Below are 27,478 nucleotides of genomic sequence, written 5' to 3' on the forward strand. Positions count from 1 at the left end.
GAAATGAATGGTCCTGAGTGGGAATCTTGGAGACAGCAGGAATGTGAATTGTGCCCGACAAGCACAAAAACATAGAAAGTGATCAATGGCAGCCTTAATTGCTTTGCATTGCACAGGTTCATTAAGGAGTCAGGTATGTTAATGCTCAGTCTTTTTACAAGCACAGACAGTAATCCTCTTTTAATGAGCTCCCACAGAGAGGAGACAAAAGACAGTATTTGAACAATTTTAAGAAAACTGGCATTTTGTTTTAAAGCACAGAGTCCAGCGATGAGGGGGTTGAATGTGACTTTAGGTCAACACTACGCTAAAAACTAAACAAATGAAGTCGATGTGAACTTCCTATTTTAAGGGAAGCTGTAGCCGATTCAAATTTGAGTTCTATTATCACGGTTTTGTGTAACACTCTCTCATATTTGCTTAGAACAGCTGTGTACTCTCAATTTTTGAATGAATTTGCATGAAAACTGGTCAGTCACAGGTTCTAATAAGACCATGAGTTATTCCTCCATAGTACAATATTTGAAGCAATGTTCAGCTATTTCAGTTTATGAGGTGTCTAATCTGTAATCTGTTAGATTAATAAAACGTGACAAACAAATAATCGATCATTAAAATGGATGGATTGACGCAAAAAAGCTATTTTATTGGAACGTCGAGGGGAGATGAATCAGATAATCCAAAACTGTCTGTTCTTATTGCCTGTGGAAAAACGTGGACTGAAGGCTTTCAATAAAACACAAACAACACTTTATAAAAGAGATCGAAGCATGATGAGACTGTGTGAAGAAAAAGTGGGCTGAGGTCAGGAACCTGCCAAAAATGCTCAACTTAAAGACTGAAATGAGTGAAGAACACACAGGACGGAAAGAGGAATTAATGAGATCATATGCATAATCGAGAGCACAATAGAAAGCAATTATATTTTACTTCCATCCGCAGAAATGCAACCACAAGCGCTCTGCACACAGTAAACTCTGCTGAGATTACCCGCTTTTCTCTGTGACCAAACACAAACAGGAAACAAATCCCTGTGTCCCATTTCAAGTGTTGACGCAGCCCTTGAAGCGCCACAGCGTGTTTCTCCAACTTCAAAAGCTCGGAAAATAATTCTAAATAGAACCATTTCTATCTCGGAAATGAACCAGAGGGCAAAGCAAAGCAGGTCGAAATGCATCCTCACAACCTTCCCGAGCTTCGCTCAAACTGTGTAAATCACAGAGCGGAGAGCAGCCGGCTCACTATCACACAGAGATAACACCAGGTTTCCCACGCTGTCTGTTGTCTCCAGGAAGTGGAGCCAGCTGAGCTCTTTGAGGTAGCGCTTGTAGCCCCTGATCGAGTCTGGGGGCAACGGGAAGCAAACAGGAAGCAGAAGCAAGGAACAGACAGCGATCTGCCCCTCTAAGACAGCTGAGACAAAAACACAGCTCAGGGAAAAAGTTTGCCATTTTGTCTGGGAAATCATCTACATCCAATGGGAACAGAACATGCTAATGGATCTATAAATAAGATACTTGGCTAGAATTAGACTATTTGAAGTATTAAACTGCATTTAATGTTTTCAAAACATTTTCGTATTCTGACAGTTTAAGAGAATTTGCATTAAACTCTGACAGCTGAGTTGGCAAATGAGCCAAGTAAGACTTCCTCAGGGCACTGGATATAACTTGAGACACAGAATATATTCAAATATCATCGTTCTGTAAGTATTTATGAGCCATAAATAAGCTGCAGTGCGATTTAGTGCCCTAGAGTCAAAAATTATGCTTTTAAAAAAACAAAACAAAGAAAATGCACGACTGTGACGCTGAAGGAGCAGAGTGTTGAATGATTTAAAGAGAGACTCCAAGTCTGTCTAGTTCTTACTGAAACGCCCATTTAAAACAGTGGAAACATTTTGGACCCTTAGACGTTCATCGAGTTTTTGGAGACAGGATCCAAACGTAAAAATAAAAACTGCGCTTAACCACCTCTCGTTTCCTATTCCTCAGATCATAAATCATTAACACGAAGAAGTGTCTAGACATTTGAGGGACTTTATCTTTTCTTTATTGAAAACTTTAAACTTTGTTTGCAAAGTGTCACATCTGCTGATGAGATTCAAGCATACGTAACAGACACACCTCCAAGTGCTGGCGCGCAGGTCGAAGCATGTGAACGCCGGATTAACATTGAGCCATAACTGCACTTCAACATTCATGTGGGAGCCTGGATCACAGACTACAATACAGCTGTGGTTAAGGCTGATAAATCATTAGCATTCAGGGCCTGCTGATGGTGAAAGTCCTGCGGTGAACGGCCGAGCCAGATTGAATTAGACCAAACTCCAGACGTTCAGGTAAACAAAATAACGAATTCAATGGATCTAAACAAATTAACTGTCCACAAGCAAACAGAGGAACATTTGCTGAGCCAAGGAAGAGGAATTAATGACCAGAAGACAATTGGTGGCTTAAAAACCTGATTAACTTCAGGTCAGCGAGCTAATAAAACATCCATCCATTCTGGTGCCGAGATCATCTCATTCCTTCCGCCCGATTCGGCAAAAGTAATTTAAAACCCGAGACCGGGCCCAAAACGCACAATGCAGGGCCAGCAAACAGCACCAGTGGAAAACAAGCTGAAACTCGACAGAGCCACAGTGAAGCTCTGTGACATTTCCAGCCATTCTCCGTGGTGCCTTGACATTTCGGGGCTCGACTGAGGAGCATTTCAAGTCTTGAATGAGAAGTAGGGAGTGTTGATGGGGGCTTGATGAACCAAACATTGTTCTCTCACACTAATCAAGCTTTTATAGTCATTATTTAGGTGAAAATGAATTGAGAAGAGACTGCTTTTATCTTTGTGTTACTGACTTACTCAAAAGCCTTTAACACACAACCAGCATGCATCTTTCTCCTGTATATGAAGCCAAGACCTGCAGCCAGTCTTATACAGTACAAAAGACAGACATAGCCTCCAATCGTGAAAGGTGAATATTAATAAAAGATCTACTAGCATCCCTGCAGTGCTGGGAAAACAAGTAGTGCTTCTTTGACATTTCACCTTTCACTTTTCCAAAAACACACTTCTCTCCCTCAATATTCTCTTTATCTCCCTCCATCCATCTCCTCCCACTGCTCCTCCTCTCCCTTTTTACCGCCTTGTTCCCTCGCCCACACAGACAGTGTCAGCCAGCACACATCACCTCTCACACACACACAGTAATTACATGAACTAACTGTGTGTTATCCTATGTGATTACAGCCCTGTCAGAGCAGGCAGAGGGCTGCGGTTAGAAAGTCGAGGCTGCAAAAGGACGGCGCAGAGAGAGGTGGTGATAAAGTGTTAACAAAATGGTCAACGGCCACGTGTGGATGCATTAAAACGATTCCAACATCTCTCAAAGCAAATTTTAAAGAAGCTAATTGTCTGATTAACAAGTGACTGGAGGTTTAGTTTCCCCTGACCCCAAAAAACTCGACGACTGGTCAAAAAATCCATCCAATGGAGGGCGCTACAGCCTCACCGGCCACAGTCAGGGGCTTGGAAGGCTGGTTAGGAGCTGGTGTCACACTAACGGACCAGTTCACATGCCTGGAAGCAAACACTGAAGCTCCGAGAGGCAACAGTGGAGCCGCACCCATCTCGGTTGATGCTGATAAATGCTAAGAGCGCTTATCACACTGAGTACATCTGGGTGGCTGCTACTGGAGACATGTATGAGTGTCAATGTGACACCGGGCAGCAGGGTGACGATCAAACACTAAAGAAAAAAATAAATGAATAAAAATAGGAGACGCAGATAAGGATTCACCCTGCTGAAGCCTCTGCACCAGCTCCTGGGATGATTCTGGGAGCTGTCACTATCCACCCAAAAACTACAGTACATTCATGCTCTGTCATACGCCAGCAGAGACACGTCAGCTGTCTGTGACATTTTAAAGACGTCTCATGGACTGCAAAAAGTGCCGTTATTTATAACAAACATTTTAAAAAAAGGAACTGATCGAGCACATTTAGGTGAATAAGAGTTTTTAGCAGCTTTCTGTTTTTGTTACATCTTTGCTTTCATAGTGTCCATTTAATTGTGCTTTAACTCAAAGCACCTTCACATACAGCACTCTGAAATTGTGTTGTACAGACAATACATTTTTATTTTCAATCTAACCTTGATTTTTGGCACAAAACTACATAATCGGGATCTGAAAGCATCCAGAGTCGTGATGACTGGGTCCAATTTAAAAATTTGGCTGGAGCTGAGAGGATTTGAGTAATCTCATCTCTTTGGCGTATCCGTCTCTGCTTCACACACAGGCAGATAAACCACACATCATGGTTTCTCTCTTTCCTCATTCTGCTGCCATAAAAAAAAGGAAAAGGAAAAACTCAATAAAAAGCTATTATTAGCACCAGTGGCTACAGGCAGATTCATTTAGATATTTTATGGTCCGGTCTTCGTTTGTAAAAGGACAACACATCAAGGACACAATATGCTGCTGTTAAATGGATATTCCTGGATGATTAAATACATATTTATACATCAACTGCTTCTTGTACAACACTGATTTTTAATCGTTCAATCTGTCACAATGCTTTAATGCCAAAATAAAATCCTAAATAACGATCAGGTAAGTCCGACACCACTTTAATGGCAGCTCTGGCCATTTTTACTGAAATCTGCTTAACATGACTCCAGTTGGTCCCACTGACATCAGCGCCATGCTGAAAGTGTAGTAATACGCCTGTTACCTGCAAAAATGCTTTACTGACATGTCTTGAAATGACTTTACCGCCACGTTTGAACGTTTCACACAAGCCCGTGCGTTCTGTGTTTAAAGCCCGGCTGCTACAGTAAGTCTTCCTGTGCTAATTCTGGCAGTCTAGCCGGTCTCATATTAACATGGAAACAGCCCCCAGACGTTTATGTAACCCGATCAACAGGCTTTTAAGTTCAGTCGGGCGACTTTGTCTGCTTGTGACACAAAACAATGCTAAGCTATTGACTCGCTCAGTAACAGTTTGTTCTTTCAACGCTGATCTGAAGCATTTGCTCAAAACAGGTATAAATTAATCATTAATTGTCATATGATTTGATTTCTTTAGCTGCCATATGTGAGCACTGTGACATTTGAATTCAGGGAAAAAACAAAAACAGCTTCAGGCAACAATGTTTTCAGCTTTTCTTCAGTGTAATAAAACCTGTGGTTTTGTGGTTGAGAGCTCTTAAAGAGAAGGTCAGTGAATTCAATTATCTTTTAGACTGAGCTGAGCATGTGCCAAATGTGGGACCTAATTATTTATCTACTAAATTATATAAATGGCAAGATTAAAGACACTTAGTCTTGGCAAGGGCTCCACTAATTATAACCAAACACTTCCCAGAAAGGCAGTCGTTTCTCACCGAATGATTTTAGCGTTGACTCACTGATATTTTTATCATTTTAGTTATATTAGGGTATTTTTGAAGCTTTACTCGCACAGCAATTTCCTTCACAGACTTGGGTAAAAACAATAAATAATAATATTAAGTTCAGCATTAAAGTCAACCTCATGTTTTTCCTGCATAAATTGCTCCAGATGAAAGACAGGCCACGCAGCCAGCTGAATATCCACACAGACCACAGAGCTGCTGGAGCAGAGTGTGTTTTGTCTGTCTTTATTTGGGGCGTTTGGGACTTTATAAATACAAATGCTGTAATGGAGATGGAACTTGAAAAATCCAAGCCAAACTAACCAGCGGTTTGGAGGAGGATGCTGAAACGGGCCCGTTCCCGTCTCCATTCAAACATCCAGCTGATCTGAGATTGACAGCAGCGGCCTCGCAGGAAATGCAGCTTACACGCACACGTACACACAGGGGAGGTGGAGAGGGAGGTGTGTCCGTGTGTGTGTAGGAGCGCATCCAACTAGAGCTCACAAAGGCCTGACAGTAAATTGTGTAACTTATTTACTAGGCAAAAACATTTCTTTGGTTCAGTTTCTCGCATTGTAAGATTTGTGTGATTGTACAGTTTTTTTGTGAGGATTAATAATAAGCAACAGGCAGGTTTGGGCTACTTTTATGGATGTTGTGAACAAGAGGTTTAAGCTAAATGGGCTGTTCAGACACACAAACACTTGAGAGGGTTGTATATTAGCTTCATCTACTCCCTGTACTTTTCTTGAGGCCACCAAACACAGATCCAAACACCCAACACTTTACACTCTTCGACCTCATGTCTGAACAGCCCTGACCTTTGTCTCCACCTTTGAAAAACACACATGCCCCACCATCTCCCTCCCATTAAGGTAATTTTCACAGCATGGCACCGCTCCACTGGCGTCTGATGTCATTCACGTAATCACATCAGACGATTCCCTTTGGGGGAAAAAAAACAAACAAACATGTTTTCAAACCTCAACTTGTTTTTTCATCAAGTCAAAGAAAAAAAGCAAATAAGGTATTTATAATCCACAAATGTATTCCTTTAATCCAAATTAATCTACTTTGGAGGGGGGGGAAAATTAAGTTTCCACACATGACTGAGGGCGAAAGATAAAAACTCATGACAGCAGAGACACAATGGAGCTAATGTTGAGTTTAAAACAGAGTTAAAAACCACTCATATGACTGGATTATTATAAACTGAGCCACACAGGCCAGCATGCTGCTTTTTAACAGGGTGTGAGCTGCTGAAACAAAGACAACCTGTATGTGAATGTGATGTTGGCCGAGGGTTTGGTCCACTGTAATCTCGATAAACACGTATCTGCATATAGATATGTGCACAAGCAGCAAAACTGTTGGTGCTGTTTCACTATCTGATTGTTACTGACCAATTACAATAGTAAACACTTTGAGACATGCTTTGCTGTAGTTACATTCCCCCAGTGACTTTCCAAAGTCCAGGCTTCCCGTCCATCGCTCCGCATCTCTGATGGTGATTCAGAATGATGATGCACAGAAAGATAAATCATCTGATGCCCAGTTCTGCAATCTGTTCCTGAGATTCGGTAAGGTTACCTCATTTCTCTTAAAACTGTCAGCCTTTAGCATCAAATGTATCCGCGTCTGTTTGTTGGCGTGTTAGCTTAAAGGTGGTGTAGAGGTGTCGTCTAATACAGCGGTCCCCAACCTTTTTTGCACCAGCGACCGGTTTAATGTCAGATAATATTTTCATGGACCGGCCTTTTAGGTGTTGTGGATAAATACAACAAAATAAAATGTAACGACCAAGACAAAAACTGTGGTGTTTTGTAAATATAATAATAAACGCGAATTCACTCTTTGTAATTGTGTAACTTTATTAGCAGCGTCCTCCTGAAATGGGCCGTCAACATTCAGAGCAACATCCTCCTTTCTTCCCCTTAATGCTGTCTGGTCGCTATGGTAACACCTAAATATTTCTTTCAAAATAAGACACAACTACTAAACAAATATAAAGTACATGAAATATATAGAAAATTTATTCATAACACACAGGTAAAGACCCAGAGAAACCGAGTTAACGATTAAAACTCTCGTGGCTGAGTACCAAACGACTCACGGACTGGTACCCTGTGGCCCAGGCATTGGGGACCTCTGGTCTAATATACAATGCATTGACCATTATGCAAACTGTAGCTACAACTAAGCAGGTTAAAACCTATTGAGATATCTAAGTGATATGGAGGACATTTGACCTCTGACCCTGGAACATGGACTGGCAGGGCTTTTAAGTCTTACTGATCACTTAAAGAGTGCATGTACCTACTAGGGCTGGGCCATATTATACCGTTCACGGTAATACCGGTATAATGTTAGGCAACGATAGGAAAATGAAATATCGCGATAGAATGGGAGTAAAACGCGCATGCGCAGTGCCTTTGTTTTCATACGCACATGGCCGATTGTTGAGTGAAACAGATGAACCAGAATTGGTTAAAATGGTGCAACTTCCGTGATGTGGAACTGGTTTGGTGTTTGTCCGTCAGATACACAACAAAGCACATTTTTTTGCAGAACATGCAAGCGGCCGTTGTTATTGTCATATTTGTCAGACTAAGATGCTCTTAAATCTGGGAGTAATCTGGGTCCTAAACTCAGGTCAAACAACACTGCAGCATCACTTAGAGTTAAAAACTGTCTAAATTCTTTCATCTTTAATAAAACGATCAGCATTGCTGCTTTACCAGGTGTAACTATAAAGTTTAACTTCCAGGCATCCATGAAAACAAAAGTTATTACATTTAACGGAGTTAGAAGTTAGCAGGAAGCTAGCGGAAGTTAGCTCGCTAGTTTCGCTAGTTACCTAAGCATGATATTGCATGTTCTGACTGAGAGATTTCTGAAAAAAATCAAACGTACAGCTCTGCTATCACTTCCAACATAAATGAAGACAGGAAACTAAACAGCAGTGACATTTGTAGGGTTACTGAAGTTGGGCTAGCTGGTATATAATGATGTGCTACGTGATCGCTAGCGACACAGCTATGTTAGCATAACATAAACAGTGAAGCTGGAGGACGAACACTAACACTTTTCCACTTATAAAAGTTAACGTTAAAGTTCCTGATAGTTAGAGACAAATGCAATCGCATGGCAGGATGCTGTAAACGGACCAAACTTCAGTCAGGAGAACAACTGAGATAATCCATCCACAATACGAGGTTAGTCATTAATATACTGCAACAACATGGGAATAGAGCAGCTGCCAGAGAATTCAACATTAATGAATCAATGGTACAGAAGTGGAGGAAGCAAGAAGAATGAGTTTAATAAAGTTTGATTTATCTGACTGCTTTGTTTCGCTTAATGTGCCTTATAATCCTGTGCACCTTATGGTCCGAAAAATACGTACTGCACACTGCAGTGTAATGTTGCAAAGCACCTCTTTTTAACTTCAGTGGATATTATACATGGTTATGCTCAGGATGTGTCAGCCCATTTCTACTGGAAATGCCTTTTGGTTAAACTTTCAGCAAGGAATTTGCATTTGCACTGTTACATTTTTATAAAGCTTTAATGTACATAAAAACCAGCTTCTTGTTTAAGTGAAAATAAATGGAAGATTGTTTTTTTGCGCTAGTAATGTTGTGGAGTTGTATTTTGTCTCGCATCAATTATATCGTCGGTTATATCGTTATCGCAAATTTTCAAATATATATCGTGATAAATATTTTTGGCCATATCGCCCTGCTCTAGTACCTACTATATAGTTACTTTATTTGACACACTTTAAGCATTTAGAAATTCAAAACAGAACCTTGTGAGGCAAAAGTGTTAAAAAAAAAAAAAAAGTGCATTACTGCGCTACCCCTCCTGTGGTTAAACTGCCCTCTAACCTTCTCAGCAGCACTTCAGCCACGTGAACCACATGCCTGAACAAAATTATCTGACTAACAGGAAACACTGCATAAGCATTTCTATTTATCTCGAATCAGACCATGTTTTTGTTTCCAAATAGCAACAAAGGGGAAGAGTGAGGAATACAGAAAAGGACGTTTATTGTTTTTTCTTTGATAAGACACAATTAAACTAAAGTGTATTTCACATTTTTCAAAAATTACATAATAACCGAAAGAGTTTGTGTTTTAACGGATGAATGAAGAGGAACAGTGACTCAGATATAGCAGCTAAAAGCAGCAAGGGGAGAACAAGAGTCGCATAGGAAACACAGATAATGGATAAATATGCACTAAAATAATGGGTGACTCAGTGTCACACACACACATGCACACACACACACACACACACACACACACACACACACACACACGCACACACATGCACACACATGCACACATGCTCGCGTTACTTTTCCATTCATAAAGTCAAAGAATCAATAAAGAAGTTACACAACTTCTTTATTGAAGCCTGAAATTATTAAACTTAATTATTTAAGTGACTTCTAAGTTAACTTGATGTACTGTATAGTAAATGTAATATCCTCTTTCTAGCATTTCCTTATGTTTTATAGACCAAGCTACTCCTAAATTTACAAAATAATTATAAAATCAACAGATTTGTGAATGTGAGGAGCTTCAGTCAGGCATTGGTCAAAAAGCTTTTTGGCAATTTGATCAAATGTTGCAGGCTGCAAATGTTCCAAAGTAACAGATTTTTATTAGCGTTTTAAAAGCTAAAAGACAATCAGGTATATTGGAGACCTTTGGACCTTTGTGCATAAACTTGAAAACATAACCTTGCTGTCAGCACTGGGGACATTGACACAAATTTGGTCTGACACAGAAACAAAGGTAAACAGAAAAGAAAAGTGAAGCTCATGCAGATAAATATGGCCAACATGAGGCTGGAGCACATGTCACATAACCTCAGTGAGCAGACAGAAGGAGCGAGAGCAGAAAGTGACAGCTACTCCTTCCTAAACAAATGGTGAGCAGACAGACAGCTCAAACGTCCCTGCCACAGAGATATTTGTACCAGCGCTCTCCTGTGACAGGTGATGGGCAGATAATCATGATCTGAAACAAAGAACTACTACTAGAGAAAACACTGTCCTGGGCCCCGTCACTGAGGTTAAAGGGGAAAAGAAAGGGGCTGCAGCTCCACGATGAGTGGTCACACAAAGAAAAGTCTAAAAAAAACCTGTATTCTCGAGAGCACATGTCACAACTTTCAGACAGATTTATGTTTATCCTTGTGACAACTATGCGTCACTAAAATCTCAAATATCTTTGTATTCATTCAAAATTTAGTGGCGAGATAGATTAACTTGGTTTTTGGCTTCCACGACATCCTTGTGACGTAATGTGTTTGCACATGATTATGTGTTTGTTCTCATGCCTGTCAGTGTTTGATGCATTAATTACATTCCTGATGGTTACATTTCCCCACTGGCTTTAAAAGTGGTTAAGGAGTTTAACCTCAACTATAATTTAGGGGGTTAAAGGAGATTGTAAGTGATTGTAAGCCAGTCTGACATGCAGCACTGTAAGACCTCAGACGGAGCAGCTGTTTTCGTTGGGGAGGGGCTGCCTACTGTGCTGCCTAATATCACCGAACCACAAGGAGCAGCAGGTGTGGCCATGGCTGCTCTAATGCTATCGGGGAAAAGACAAAAAGACAAAGCTGTGGGGTCAGACTTAGAAAAGGTTTCAGTCGAGGAGGTGAGCAGTCCATGGTTCGCACTACAGGATTGGTTTAAATAGTTCTTCAAAAACTGCACCACAATTCACCGCAGACCAACGAGCGAGTGCCCCCTTTCCTCTTTAAACAAAGCACATTTGCATGCCAAAAGAAGGTGGGCAAAGAGCAGATAGGGATGAAGAGGTTGTTGGAAAACAGGTGTTGTGAAACTATTCAGACATTGTTTGGATTTGAAAAGCTGACGTCTGTATTTGGTCGAGTGGAGACAAAGTCTGAAAAGGTTTAAGCTCCAGTCTCTGACGCGAGTATCTCCACCAGTGTAGTAAAAGAAAATCCAACTGTGATGAAAAAGCCAAATGCAAAGTATAAAGAAAATAAATATTTCAAGAGGAACTTGACTCAGGTCAGAAACTCGAGGCTTGCTTTGTGCTATGTGTGATAACAGCTGCTGGAGCGAAGCATCCCTGCCTGCTCCCACACGTCACCTGACACTTCCAACCATCCCACGGCCGGCTTTTCCGTTCGGCGTCTGACTTTTGCTCCCACCGAGCTCGAGTGTCAGCGAAAGACAAAAAGCAGAGACGTCCTGACGCAACAACGAAACAATAACAAACAATTAGCAACAACAGAAAATTAGCCACAGAAGCTAATTAAGAGCTTAGAGACCCCCAGGGTGCTGTTAATGCATTCAGGGTGATAGCAGACACCTGCGCTGTTAGCCAATATGAAAGCAAGCAGCCATTTGTCCTTCACTGACCCACGGCTTATCTGGACACCACGCAGTAACTAAACACGCACAGATAAATGCATGAAGTTGAAGCAAAAAGACCCAAGAAAATAAACCAGCAGATGGTTGTGCTGCACGGTTTAAATGAATGTAAATAAAGACCAATGGCTTATTTTTTTTTTCCATCTCTGCTCCTCTGAAGCAAACTGAAGGATTTAAACCCAGCACGATCTGGGCGACCACTGATTGTTTCCCCCCCTGTAATACCTTAAAGCAAATGGGTGTTCAATCCGCACGAAGTCTCCGAACAAAAGTAAAATCTCAACATTACTGTGAGGCCGAAGGTTGAAAAAACACAGTGCAGTTTCTGATTGCATAAGGATCCCTGAGGAGCAGGTATTACACCTGCAGCCCAACCCACAGTTTTGGTTTATGTTGATTCAAAGCCCTGTTGAGCGACCCACACGTGCAACATGTCACTCTGTTGATATGTGCCAATCCCACAAAAAGATAAGAGATAGGAAACTGCTCTCATTAAAACATTATAACACTAAGACAGCCCCTGTAAAGTATAATCATTCTCTTTTTTTAATCATTATCACATGCTTTAAGAGGACAGGTGACAAGGAAGAAGGTGAGGGTGGGGTGGGGTACCAACCTCTTTTCTCCTCTAAATCCTGGAGGAACTGCCTGTAAGCAGCCGTGGCGCTCATCCCTCCCTCCCAGAAAAGCGGTGAAAAGAGAGGGAGGTAAAGAAGTGATAAAAGCGAGAAATGATTAGAAGAAGTGAAAAGGAAGTGAAGGAAACTGGTGACAAGCAGCAAAAAGGGAGGGAAAGGGTTCGAGAAACCTCAAGGAAATTAACAGAAGTCAGTTTGTGAAAAAAGGTGAATGAAAAGGCGACAGTAAATGAGTAAAAGAGGAGGAGGAGGAGGAGGAAGGGGGAGAGTTTAGCTGAGCTGTTCGCCACGCAGGATCCAGTTTGTCAAAGGAGAGGCATCCTTAATCACGTAGATAATCCCTCATCTCCCACTCGCTTCTTTTCTTCTTCTTCTACACGTCTTCTGTCTGGCGTGTGTGCGTCTGTGGTTAGGGTAGCTGCGAGTGTGGCTGTGTGTTAACAGCTCTAAGCCGGATAGAGGAACTGGACTTTGACCACAAGGTGGGTGATGTCACTGCCAGCGCTAGAGACATGTGCGTCTGTAGTGAGTGCATATGAGTGTGTCACAGAAGGAAATAAAAAAAAAAAAAAAAGGAGGCGTGGTTTTATTAGTCACTGCTCAGCTGTGCTCTTTTTTTCCTACTCAGCAGTATGGTATGTTGGCCGTGAGGTTTATTCAAGAAATACCATATGTGTCATTCATTCTGCTTCACAATGTGTGTGTACAGTAACTGCCGTGCTGGGTGAACCAACTGGAGCCGATAACAGAGCAGCAGACATGAAAAAGCCTCTCACACGCCCACTTTTCACCCTATGTCTAATTTCACCGCTCAGTCACCTTCTCTGTTCTCAGGCGTGTGCTCCTGCGCTGATATTTTAGCTGACATTTAGCCTCACATATTATCTGTCACAAAGCCCAACTGTCACTGTTCACTGATGCAAGTTTGGAGAATGAAGTCATCGCAAGTCTAAAGCAATTTCAGGTGAAAACTTATTAGTATATTGGATGTAGTATATACACTACTATAGTATAGTAATAATCTGTGTTTCTTCCACAGCATGTCTTTTATCCCGTCTTCCTTCTCTCACCCCAACCGGTGGCGGCAGATGGCCCCGCCCCTCCCTGAGCCTGGTTCTGCCGGAGGTTTCTTCCTGTTAAAAGGGAGTTTTTCCTTCCCACTGTTGCCAAAGTGATTGCTCATAGGGGGTCATATGTTGGTTGGGTTTTTCTCTGTATGTATTATTGTAGGGTCTACCTTGAAATACAAAGCAACTTGAGGCGACTGTTGTTGTGATTTGGCACTGTATAAATAAAATTGTATTGAATTGAATAACACAACAAAAAAAAAAAAGCTTAAAGACCTGTCCATGACTTCCTCCACCCGTCACCCAATGACAGCTGTGAGATGGTCTAGCTCACCTGCGACCCTAAACTGGATAAGTAGAAGAAAATGACTGGATAGATGGATGGATGCTGTGGTTGACAAAGTTCCTTCCACCTGAAAAATCACTTCCTGTGTGTCAAAGTCAGACCACCTCTGTGGCGTAGGCCCAGGTTCAGTTCTTACCCTTGGTTTATGCTCACAGTTGTTGATCGTGTGGACTGTTTTTTAACCTTTTTAACCTTTTAAACCCACTCGACTGGAGGCACGAGTGTACGAGCGGAGATCAGAGGGTTCAGACAGACATGCTGCAAACATTGTGTAGAAAACTGAAAAACCCACAATCACTTTGCTCCTATCTCACATTTTGCTGTGTGACCATATACATATCTTTCTCCTGAATTCAGACACACCTCTGTTGGTGCAAGTGAGAGTTAGAGGTAAATGATTTAGCCTGACGTCATTTTTTCTAACTTGAGTGGATGGATAACAGCCAAACAAATGAAGGTAAATATTTTCTGGTCCTTTTTTTCCTACTTCTTTTAGTTTAGTTGCACCAAGTCTTTGAGGCTTTGTGTAAAACATAATAAAACACCTCAAAAAACACCCTAAAACTGTCAGTTTAGCTCCAACAGGAGGGAGCTGCGGCCCATTAAGTATAATCAAAGCACACAATTCTGTATTTAATTTATATTTTGGCCTATTGTCACAGTTTCATGAGATACAACCAGTCTTCTAAGTCTTTGGAGAAACTAACTAACAACTAACTAATGACTAATGGTAATGAACAACGAAAATCAGGCCAAGGCTGAAGCCACAAATACGTGGGATTAAGTAGGAATGATTTTAACTTTCATGATAATCAAAAGCTCCATTAATCCTTTCAGCACCAGTTTGAGAAGCCAAAGGACGGCCCATTAAAAACAATTATCATAAGCCCCAAAAACCCCGCCGCATGTGATTAATTGAACATTGTTTACAACTATATTTTAATGGCCCAGGACTGACTGATCAAATATTATATTTCTATGTGAATAATCTTTATCCCTCAGTGCTCCCCCGTCGTTTTTATTCCACCTCATGAAATGCTAAACACCACATGGTAAATACTTACCTGGTTTATAACATGTACACGCACTAAAACTCAGGCAGGGCGGAGTGGGCACGATGAGGTCTACTGTCATGACAACTAGCAGCCGGCCTTCAAACACCTCTCAATGGTTTCCTTCACGTCAGAACTTATAAACACCAGAAGTGCAAACAGAGCAACAAAGGCAGTGCCATTAAACACCTCGCTTCACATTAGTGTATTTAAACAAGCGCTCTAATAACTGCAGGAAGCCCTGGATAAGGAAATCGACAACTGCTCAAATTCACAAGCTCAAAGCTGCAGAGGCCTTAACATTCAATATCTAATCCATGATGTTCAACCAGTAGGAACTGTTGAACCACAAAGTCCGCTAACGCTACGCAGAAACAGTCTGCCATGAAAAAACGACTCAATGAACCATACTGATTAACATAATGTCATTTTACTATGATGTAACACAAGCTACTTATAACATCAGAAATGCTACTGGTGGACATATCTACATGTCAAAAAGAAGTAAATGTGCTTAGTGTTTCTCTTGGCTTACCATCTTTAGTGAATTAAAGGTGGGAGAAGCCAGAAATGCCGATTCTGTCTGTCTGAGCTGGAAGTGTACGTGTAACTCTATAAAAAGTCTGCTGTGCATCCATGAAGTCGCCAAACTTTTCAGCACTTTTACAGATCTGACTGGTGATTCCTTACACTTTATGACCTGGTAGGTGTTAATAAAGACAGGGATCTTGTTGATCAACTGTTAACCAGTTCTCTATTTTTTATGCACATCCCACTTCTAAAAGGCGTGTCTCTCCAAAGTTTAATCAATTTTTAGCTAAACTATTTATATTTAGTGTTTACTTTCTCATTTTTACATTTTCTAGAGCATAAACAAAGTGAAGTTTGCATTGGGTGAGGCTGTTAAGTTGTTTAGTCTTACCTTACATCAGCAATGGAAGCAGGTTTCATGTTTTCTATTGTCTATAAATTCTATTGTTGTTACATCGAAGTGTGAGCTCACTGCTTTGGGGTCATGTACAAAATAAAGACATTAGAATAGATCTGAAATGCTCTATAAAAGTCAGGCCTGACAGGAATCTGAGCGTTCTTTCTCATAAATCAGATTACTAGAAATGATCTTGTTACGTTTTAAATTCACCTTCCTCCTCCTCTCTCCAGCTCCGTTAGAGTCACAACAAACACTGTACCATCAAACGAACTTCTTAGTGTGTGAAAGGTTACAAGTAAACACACAAACGCACACACACAAAGAAAAAGAGCTCACTGGCTTCTAATAGCTGAGGTCAGGACAGCCAATAGCATTTCTGTTTTGCATTTACAAATCAATATCAGAACAGATAAATGGAGGGTGTGTTTCAGCGGGATTTGAGATGGCCTCAGATACAAAGCAGCAAGAAGCACAGAGGTGACGGCTGAAGATTTCTCTCCATGAATGAATTTCTCCACGCACTAGTGAAACTAGAGGGCATACGCATTTCTGGGTGTATTTAAACTCACATGGTATTGTTTGTTTTCCCAGTGCTGCTCTTTCTTGAACAGATATGAAAACTATTTCTATAAACACTTCATGTATGCAAAAGCTGGAGGCCATATGAAAACATCATCCACAACACACACGCACATGCAGCTCAAAACCACGCATGGACCACGAGGCGGTGCGGTTCAAAGCCAACATGCTCTATTCAACAACTCTTAAGTTTAGAAATCCTGACACAGAAATGCTGAAAACTGCTCAGCGATCCTGAACGCTCGCCTGGGAGTCTCCTCTTTCACATGACCCCGTCAACAGCAGCCAGCATCATCAAAGGCCGGCCTGGACACGCACACAAACACCGACTCACACACACTCCTCCTTAGACCGTCACACACCGGGACAGGCGAGGAGGTGGTGTGACTGGGAACCATGGCAACAGGACAGGGGCTAGCTGCTGGTGTCTTTTTTTCCACCTTCTCCACCAGTTCCTTTGGATTAAAGGGCCCGGGGCTGCATAGCACACTACAACCCTGTTGAGAGGTGTTAACAACTAACAACAAATATACTGGGAAACATCTGACTGAATCAAGTGCACACAAACAGCACACGTTAAATCATCAAATTCAGCCCATCAAATGTGTCCTCTCCAAGACTCAAGAGGACAGAAATGTACTTAAAACCTCAAGCTAGCACATAAAAAGATGAACCTCTGGGAAGAGAACAAAAGCAGCTGAGGAGCTTTTGTTCCAAAAGAAAAAAAAGAAACAGGTTTTTATCACCATTTGGCCACAGAGCCAGTGGTCTCAGCCAAAAAACAAAACAAAAAATTAAAAACGAGAATCTGATGTATTTACCTTTGTTGGAGAAAGTCAGCAGGAAGAACAGCAGCGACATGGAAGAGAAAACAGGACAAGAACAGATTGGTTAGTCTCGAGATTGTACAATATATAAAACACGAGTCAGGATCAAAACAAATGCAGAGCAAGTATAAAGTTACCGCCAACACCTCAGTGATTTAGGACTCGGCTGCTATTACGAGTTCAAATTCAGGTCTGCTTAACCAACTTTCTGGAGCTCTCAGCGTCATCGCAGAAACTTCAATTTCATCATGTGAGCAGAAACTCAAATCTTTGGCCATGTGATGACATGTTAAGCTAATTCCACACATTGTGAGATCAGATGTGGTCGACGGCTCTAGAAAAGAGCAACACTTGATCTGATAGAGTATTCTGTGACAGTTACAGCAGTAACGTTTACATTAATTTCAATACAGGCAAAGTGAAGGGCTAATATCCAGATTAGTGGGAAAACATAGTGATTAATATCCTGCTTGAGTTCATATTTATATTACATATAAATATGAACTCAAGCATCTTCATATTACTTGTTGCCCCATCTAAACCACTCCATGCATGAGTGAAGTGGGTTCAGAGTTAAAATGTTTTTATTTACCACTGCATTGCTTGCAGCAACACTGAGGAAGAAATAAACATTTTAGTTGTACTCTAAACACAAAATGGGTCCATGCTGTTTAGTATTCACCCTCTTTGTGCTTTAGACTTCCACTCTAAGGCCGCCTAAGAGCCGAGACACAAAAGAAATCACGGCATCTAAACACAAATTGATTGTTTTTTGCGAGTTTGTGTTATCTTGTATCGCTTTCTTCGATATTGAGCGCGTGTGCGTGTGATACAGATTCTCTAAAATGCCAAGCACTTTCTGGTTGAGCAGCTAAAGTGAAACCACGCGCAGCACTAATCAGAGACTGTGTTCAGCCTCCTCTGTCAGCTGGCTGATGGGGCAGCATCAGCATGCAGGCGCACGCACGCGCAATCTAAATGCTAATACAGCAGAAATAAATATGCCACAGCCAGCACGGAGACAGCGGTGCAGGAGGTAAAAGAGCACCACAACAATGCAACAATATTAACGGTGCTAGCTGATTCTGTGGTAGAATCGCTGGCACTGTGGTAGTTTGTAGACTAAAATTCAGGAATTTTAGAATTTTACTAATATTATTAATAAATACTGCTTCTTAAACCGTTTTCATGCAAGACAAATGTAATTCAAATTCATAACAAGACCACAGTCTTCTTGCTTCTGTACTTCAGCACACTGAAGAAAAGTCTAAACCCCTTGAAGTCAGGTTGTTATTAGTTTAATCGTGCTGACATTGCTGGATTCCATCAGATCCTCTGGCTCTTTCCTTTTCTGTCATATTTCTACACTCTCAACATTTCTGCACTCTCTTTTTGTCCAAAACAGGAGAAAATGCAGGAGGAAGACAGACATCAGTATTTCACATCTTTTGATGTGCCTCGCATCAACACAAATTGCCTCTCCGGGGGAAGTGGAGTCTAAATCCAAGCACGGCCTCATTAAACACAAAGTCATTAAGCAGAAGGAAAGGCGAAAATAAGAGAAGGTGGCACGTTGAGTGGATGGATGTGGACAGAGTGATGTGTCAGAGGGTGAGGAGGTGAAACAACTGCAGCCTCTGATAGCTGAGAGTGTACAGAGATGCAGTTATGAAACAAAGAGGCATTCATCGGAAGCCGCAGAGCAGAGAGAGCTGGTTAGCTCTGTCACCAGAGAGAAAAGGACAAACTCAACTTCACTGAGGGAGAAATGCGAGAGTGAGTAAGAGAATAGACTAGGCAGAAGCTAAGGATGTATAATTTTCTATAGAGTTGGCCAAGCTTTTAGTTTCTACATATCTCATCTTCTCAACCAAATGGGGGAAGATGAGATATGAGATTAGGCGGCCTTAGAGTGGAAGTCTGTATCTGCAGATACATGTAGGTCAGCTCGAGCGGAGATAGTCCAGTGAACTGCAGGAAGAACAATAATGAGCACTGACAGGAAACAGAAAACAGCTACAAAACAACATGTACGTCTACACAGGAAAAAATAGCCCAGACCATATATTTCATGTATAATCTCATAAATTAATGAATGACTGCAGGATTAATCAAAGTAAGGTTCAAAGTAAAGTTAAAGGTTACAGGAAACAATAACACGGTGTTCAATGAGGCAGAACTCCTCTGCTGGGCTACTTGAGCATGTAGGTGGGTACTGAGACCAAGATTATTTAAGACAGTCACACAAGTCTAGAGACCAGTTGGCAACCACCAGTTTCTGTGAATAAAAAAAAAAAAAAAGGTCATCAGAAATCTCCTTGCAACTGCTTTGGTTGCTACAGCTGCACATATTGTGTGTGAAAGGCACCAACTTGTCTGGAAACACTCGCAAACTACTCGCTAAGCAGCTGTGAAACTATGCAAAGTGTGACAAATTGGAAACGCAGACCAGTTAACCTCTGGAAAAAGTAAAAGATCCCGGCAACCTACCACTGACTAAAAAAAATGAAATTATAAGACCTGCTGAGGAATACACATTTTCCCCTAGCAACCAGAAGCTGCCAGAGGATTGGTTACCGGTATCCACAGGTACCGGAACTTGAAAATCATTAAGTTGTTGAACCTTTAAGTAAAATATTCATCAAATTATAGCCAGTGTTTCCAAATGGCTGAATCGGTTTTGGGTAATAACAGTCACTGATCCTGTCATCATGGCTTGAGTTGACCTAAAGTTACCACAGCCCACACAGGAGTGAGACTGGGGTTTTAGAGAAGGGTGAAAATACATAGTTGTAAAGGACAGGCCAAGGGAGCTCCTTTGCAAAAAAGACTGCAGAAAGACTCATGAGAAGACGGTTATTCAATGTCGAAATATTTGCTGGTTAAGTACTCTTTTCATGCCGTATTAAATAAACATCATTACACGCAGCGCGGTTCCCATGCTCCTCTCTTAATCTCCTCTAATCATTTGGGGGCAATTTAGAAAGCAACCTTTTGTCCATTCATGTCTAAACCGACTCTCTCACTGACACTGAGTGTGTGTGTCTGTGTGTATGTGTTGTTCATTTGATCCACTTCCAAGTCATATCACCCGATTTGTCATCTCACGCCAGATGAAAGTGATTCCCAGCCTTTGTTTTACCATGTGTAACCTCTCTGTCCAAAGAAAAGCACAGTCACCTGTGATTAAGTCACCTTTTCTTTTCACTTTCATGACAGACACTTAATCTAATAATTCAGGATTATTATGTGCCTGTAGCTGGAAATCCTGCCTGTGCTAATGTGCTCCGAGTCCTGTTAGAAAGCTGTTACGAAACTCTGCTAAAAGAGGAGCCGGGATGTCAGCAATATTCATGATCTCATGGTTCGCTACACAAAAATCACCACTATTCCACTGCAGTGCAACACATGTTATGTCAGACTTGTGCTCCCTATTTGGTGGTCTGAGAGAGAAAGGAAGGGCAAAAAATTAAGAGAAACAGATGACAAACAAAGGAATAAAAGGCTTGGAGGCAGAAATGAAAAACAATGCAGAAAAAAGAAAAAAGATATAAAAAATAAAGTGGACGAGGTCCCAAACAGAGTGCAGACACACATACAGTCACGAGGGAGGTAAACACAGAGATAAGCTGACACAATAGAAAGGAGAGGTCACACAGGAAGAAAGCAGGGCTGTGATTATGGCTCCAACATAAAATCCCCTTACGTCTCTGTGAATGTCCATAAAAAGCTCAGAGCCTTTGTTTCTATAAGTAGGTAAAACGCTCTGGCCTCCACAGGCATAACAAACCTTCTTACTCTCACTGAAAACTGACGTTTTCTAAATTTTTAAGCAGGAATCAACACTCAAAATTTCAAATTTATCCAAGTAGAGCCTGTGAAGTAGATATGTGCATTTTGCATATATGCATATAAACAAATGAACATCCACAGTTCACTTCTTGTTGTACATGTTACCTATGAAACTACACAAAACGCTGCATGTAATTCCTGAGTCACACAAACGCATTTCAGTGTTTGCACATCTACAAATAATTAAGTGTGCATATGTTGACGTGCACACAATGACTGTCAGGGAGGGGCTGGCACTAAAACACATGAGAACCCAAACACACAGGCCTCAACAAGCCCACCGACAAACCATTACATTACAAGTACAGCATGACAGGGGCTGCAGGCTACAGACAGTGTATGTTCATTGTCATTTCTCTTTAACGTGGTCTTTAGAGATGAAAATTCAAAGAAAGCATGATACACTAGATGTCTCGTTAAAAGCTACATCTGTTCAGCTCCCTGCAAAATCATTTAGTGGTTGTTTTTTTTAAGCAGACCATGCTTCTCATAATATATGGGGCAAGCTACAACGGCTGAACAGATAAAGTAGAGAGCAGCACACTGACTCAAACAGGCAGGAACAATCAGTTACACCAAGGTAATCAAGCCGCTGCTGAGCTTTACTTCACAAACTGACAGCTTACTTTAGAATTCTTGTAAATGCAAATAATAATAGTGCATCGTTGCAATGAAAGCTCTGAGTGATGCAGCTGTGCAGACAAGCAGACCAGAGGTGGGAATGAAAGAAGAGGTGGTTCTAAAATAAAACCACAGGTCTGAATATCAATGGAGGGCTGGAGAGAGAAGAGAAAGGGGGCGAAAAGTTGAAATGGAGTTAATAATGTGCATGAGAGACAGAGAATGAGTGGGTAGATTGAGTGGCTGGGAAAAGGAATGATGTTAGAGAGATGAGAGAAAGCAAAACATACTGCTCTGTGACAGAAAGAGACAAATGAGACCAAGGCTCCAGAGGAAACAAAGAAACAGACTTTTACTTTGGAGGGAGACAAATCAGAGCCCCACAATAACATTAAACACACACACACACACACACACACACACACACACACACACACACACACAAAGCCACCGTGACAAATGTCATGTAGTTTTCTGATCATTTTCTTCAGTGTTGGTATCATTATTGAGCTGTGATCTCCTTAAAGACTGCAGAAAGAAAATCTCCCACATGTGTCAATAATAATAAATTATATTCACACTGATGTTCATATGGTTCGAATTGTTTGCACGGGTAACTGATACTTGGACATATTAACAGCAGAAAAACTCAATGACTATATGAGGAAAACATGCAGACACACAAAGAATCAGAGCTGGAAAACAAACCTGGTGTCAAAATTTAGATAAAAAGGACACAATTTAGATGCTGTCATTTGTTTTTAAACCAGCCACCTATCCCATGTGGAGCTATGACTTTTAAAGGTTTATGCAAAATGCACGCAGGTCTGTAGTGTTATCAAAATATTATCAAACATCCAGGGTATTCTTAACATCAGAGGTATTTTATTACTACTGAAGCTACAATGTAATCCATGATACTGATGCTCAAAGTCGGCCACAGTTTAAAAAAAGATTTTATCTTTAGATTATGACATATGGAAATTTTCAGCTCTGATAAATAGTCAAACAAATATCTGTTTGTCTCCAACTTCACATTAAATTACACGGTTGTTTAAAAGACTCAGAGATAAAGTTGTACCTCATGCACACTCAGGGGCGTAATTTCCAGGGGGGTTAGGGGGGGTTGTGGCTGCACGGGTTGCATGATTAACCATGCAAATAGTTGCATGGTTAATCATCTGGGAATTTACCCAGATTTATTTATTCAGACAGATCTTGGACCCCCCCCAAATGTTCAGCACAAAGTTACGTCGATGTGCACACTGGATCACATCTCTATACCGCAGGTCTGTGTGTGTCACATGACTGTAATGCACGATAACCCTACAGTCTCACATTCTCTCACTTATTGACTGGCAGTTAATTTAAAACGCTGAGAAATTAGTTTGGTTCATTTCTTACTCTGTGCATTCACCATTATCATATATCAGCTTTTGGCCACACCACAATGAGCAGAGGCTGTAGTTTACAGCCGACTGTGCGTTTGTGTGCGTTTAACAGAGTGATAACAGAAGGCCAGTGTGCGGTGGGCGAGTGGATGACTGTGAGAGTCAGAGAGAGACAGGTGCGATTTGAATGGAGTCCACGAGTCCAATAAGCTGAAAGATTAAACTTCAGTGACGCTGCCTCGGTAGACTCCCCTGTCAGCAGGAGTTCACACACAGAGAGCACATTTTATTAAATATTCATACATTCATGTTTTTAAGTCTTCAAAGAAACACAGTCAGCAAAAAATGAGCATCAGGGGGAATCACTCTGCACTTTTATGTTGTGTTATGAGAGGCCATGCTTTGGGGGAAAAACACATTTCAGGCTTTTTTTAGTGGAAGGTTCATTAGGAGAAAAAGAAGTCTCCTTAAGAAATGCTGTGTTTCAAAGGCTTCTTTCCTTCTAATGAGGGAAGTGCTTAATAGTGGGAATCTATACACTGGCAATTTCTTCAGGTCTCAGGTTATCTTTTTCCTATTTCACATCGCGTTTTGTAATTCTCATCGTCTGCTCTGTCTTCAGTTTGGCGGCTCTGATTCCTCTTGTCCCCGTGACTCTTCTGTGATATCAGCACCCCAACACCAGTGTTTACAAGTCAAGATCAAGCCACACATACACTCTGACCTGAAACTCCCGATAATTTACATTTTTAATCATTTAAGTTCAGTGTTCATTGAGTCATGCTTTATCCGACAAAACCAGGACGTCCCGTTATCTTGAGGAGGATATCAAGGCTTTAAAATGATTAATGGTGTTTGATTGACAGGTGTGTCCAGCCTCTGGGGTAGTGACTCACCCGTGTCCATCCAACACCGGATTATTTTTCCTATCACACCTACAGCTCATGCAAACGTCAAACATAATGGATGTCCTTGGGGTGTACACAGTGTTATTATTAACCATCTTGCTGGTTAGGAGGATCAAATAAATGGACCAAAAGGATTTTTGCAGATACGGTTTCCTACAGTGTTCCTCTCGTTAAGGAACAAAGTGACACATTTTAGCAACAGACTTATAAAAATGCCAAAAAATTAAAAATTAACAAAAGGGTCAGTGTGAGTCCATCTGGCAAGAAAAACTGTTTCACATCAAAGAACTAAAAGAGACAAGAGAGGAGGAGGAGGAGGAGGAGGAGGAGGAGGAGGAGGGTGACGCAGTCGCTTTCTCCTAAAAATGACTTTGTAAAAAGCGTAAATCCGTGCCCAGAGAAACCATTAACTCTGGTCATGCTTAAAGAGGATTTCTGCAACATGAATACTCGGAGACTGCAGAGTGCCAGCTAGTAGCCAGCTGAAAGCCTCTCATTTCATTACAGTGCAATTAATAACCAGTAACTAAAAAGCCAGGATGAACAGCTGGAGAGAAAGAAGAGAAGAGAAGCAAAAGGACGCAGAGATCAGATTTAAAAGAGAGGAAAACAAACACGCATGAAGGAGGAGAAGATGACAGCTGACTCACAGTCATCTATTAAGTCATCCACTTGTTGCTTTAACGTTATTCATAGTAAAGAAATGTTGCAACTTCACGACAGACGTTATTTACTCATTAACAGCAGTTTTCTTTTTGAGCATCTCCATCTGCCTCATTCATTACACCTTCATCTTTGATTCAGATGGAAACTGGATCTGAGAGCTAATATTAGCCTTTATCTGGTCAACATTAACACCGCTAAAGCATAAACAGTTCTCTAAAGATCGCAGCTGCAGGTCAAGTTGATGAAGTTACCAACACTTTAAAAGTATTTGCTCGCGGTAATCTCCTGATCTGACCGGGATAAATCAGTAGAGTATACATTAGGTGAGAGAAGCTGGGATCTCATCACTGCCAACTGCAGGAAAAATAACCTCAAAGTCGCCCTCTCTGCTTTATTAGTCACCTCTGTCTAAACTGACACCCTAAGAGGCAGCTATTTCCAGGCTGTGTGAAAGAGCAAGCACTCTGTCAACTACACAGGCTGAAATCACAAATGCAACTTTTGCCTTTGACATCACGCTCGTCTCAGACCTTCACTTCAGCTACACTTTAAATATCTCAGGCACTGATCTTTAATCTACTCCCGTGATTACTTTGAACTCCTTGAATATTCTCTTCCAAACTATTCTAGCTACACTGAACTTAAACATACTCCTTTAATCTTACTGTATTATTTAGTTATTAAAGTTATTCTAATTCAGTCTCATATAACCACCTCAAATTGAATTACACATATTTCTATTTAATCTCTAAACCAAAGCTGCATGAAGAAGACAATGATAATATTTTAACTGTAAAAACATTTGACTGGGCTGATACACAAATCTGATAACATCCTGTAATAACTTCATGATTTTATGCTTTACAAGACAAACAAAAGCAGATAGAGAAAACTAATCTAACAGCACGGTTTCTTCTGTGCTGTCCCTTATGTTATTATCAGTATCAGTAAGCATCCACGCCCTGTAATGTTACAGCAGTCAGTCATAACGCACAACATGCAAATACTGATCTGAATGCAGCCGGCGGACCCCTGACACACCCTGTAACCACAAACAGCTGTGGCGTGAGGGGGTCTGTGGCTGAGGCCATGTCAGCATAGCACAGGAGGAGTCTGACACCATCAGAATGTGGGCTAGTAAAAAGAGGAAGAGCTCAGTATGTAAAAAGCCATCTTTGGCTTGGCATCCCTGAGCTATGTGCATTTGGATGAGTTCAACAGCCAGAAAGGGGTGTGTCTCAAACCCTCACCAGCTTTATGTGATAGGAGGCATTTGCGGCTGATCGGGGAACAGTTACGAGGAACATTTCTGAATCATCACTTCCTGTGATAGCGACAGCTTTAGTGGATTTAAAAGGAATCATCTCAGCTAAAACTGGGCTTAAATTCTCAGTTTCATATTTATATCTATATACAAGTAGCTATGAGTGACTTATATAAAATGTAATTTATTATTCATTCATCTTTATTTATACTGAAGCTTGGTGTTTCAGCTCCTCTCCCTTTAGGACAGGGTGGGGAACTCCAGGCCTCGAGGGCCGGTGTCCTGCAGGTTTTAGATCTCACCCTGGGTCAACACACCTGAATCAAATGATTAGTTCATTACCAGGCCTCTGGAGAACTTCAAGACATGTTGAGGAGGCAATTTAGCCATTTAAATCAACGGTGTTGGATCAAGGACACATCTAAAAACCTGCAGGACACCGGCCCTCGAGGCCTGGAGTTCCCCCACTCCTGCTTTAGGGCAAAAGTTATTGGCTGCCCCTTGCAAAGAAATGTTTTGACACCAGTTGGGTTGGACTGCAGTGTTCACAGCTCAAGCTGTGTGCCTGAGATGATCTATTTATTTTAAACTCAGTGAATCACAGTCAGATGAGAGAGTTGGTGTTGTTGGTTGAGAGCAGATCACTATGAGGGGGTATATGCAGGTTTCTTAGATTTATGGGACTCTGGGGAGTGAAACGGTATATAAACGGATGCATTTAACTTCAGATCCAGTTTCTGTGTTTGTGTACCAGCCTCAGTTTTCTGCATTATGTTAAATTTACAGTAAATCTAAGAACTGCCCCTGACTCATACTGACTGTTGTGCCACTCCAGTATTTTCTTTAAAAAATATTTACCCATGTTTAATCTGAAAAAAATATCTGAACCTGGGTGATAAGAGCAGTCTCAGAGGTTTAATATGGGCATCTATCACTTTAACAATCTATCTGACAAAAAAGGACAAGGGTAAGAGGTCCCCATGAAGCACAAGCTGTTATTTCTCATCAGTGGAAAGATGGTGAAAGACGTGTTTGAGGGGCTCTGACAGTGAGCAGTAGTATATGTTTCATACAGCAGGAGCAGGGAAACTCCCAGCAGCCCGAGGGTGCCAAGAGAGACAGGTGGGCTTCAAGAGACTGTAACAACTGGGGAAAACATATGACACACATATATCACATTCACCCCACACCCTCTTCATCAATCACTCACATCACATCAATCATCGTGCCTTTCGCTCTCTATCGGTTTCCACTCGATGCGTCGAAGGACGTTTTGGGGAAGGGCTGGGCATTTGTCAGTTGTTGCCGTGGTTTGTTTCCAGGCGTGAGGAAGAATTTAGGCTGGACACACCTGTTAAGACCTCTCTCTCACTTAAGCTCCTCTGCTTTCTGTCAGAATACAGACGTGGACTTCTGCTCATCACTCATTTAAGCACAGGGAAGCTTCTCATTCACACATCAGCTGTTTTTAAAGAAATCCAGTGCAGGGCATTGAATTTGGAAGAGTACTGAAC

The 27,478-nt window shown here is 41.3% G+C and overlaps 1 protein-coding gene across 12 annotated transcripts in view; it reads right to left on the reverse strand.

Moving 5' to 3' along the window:
• Positions 1-27,478, reverse strand: part of macf1a (microtubule actin crosslinking factor 1a) — a 234,715-nt gene that overhangs the window by 154,958 nt on the left and 52,279 nt on the right. Inside the window, exon 1 of one of the 12 annotated variants that reach the window (XM_085396338.1) lies at positions 12,439-12,850. The exons of the other annotated variants lie outside the window; for them this stretch is intronic. Coding sequence (XP_085252464.1) covers positions 12,439-12,493 — 55 coding nt within the window. The 5' untranslated portion in view covers positions 12,494-12,850. Of the gene's footprint in view, positions 1-12,438; positions 12,851-27,478 lie in introns of those variants that run through there. 12 annotated transcript variants of the gene reach the window in all.

This window comes from Rhamphochromis longiceps, linkage group LG22, assembly GCF_057381845.1.
Source record: "Rhamphochromis longiceps isolate RC_006_pf linkage group LG22, R_longiceps_female_GT1.1, whole genome shotgun sequence".
Lineage (NCBI taxonomy): Eukaryota > Metazoa > Chordata > Actinopteri > Cichliformes > Cichlidae > Rhamphochromis > Rhamphochromis longiceps.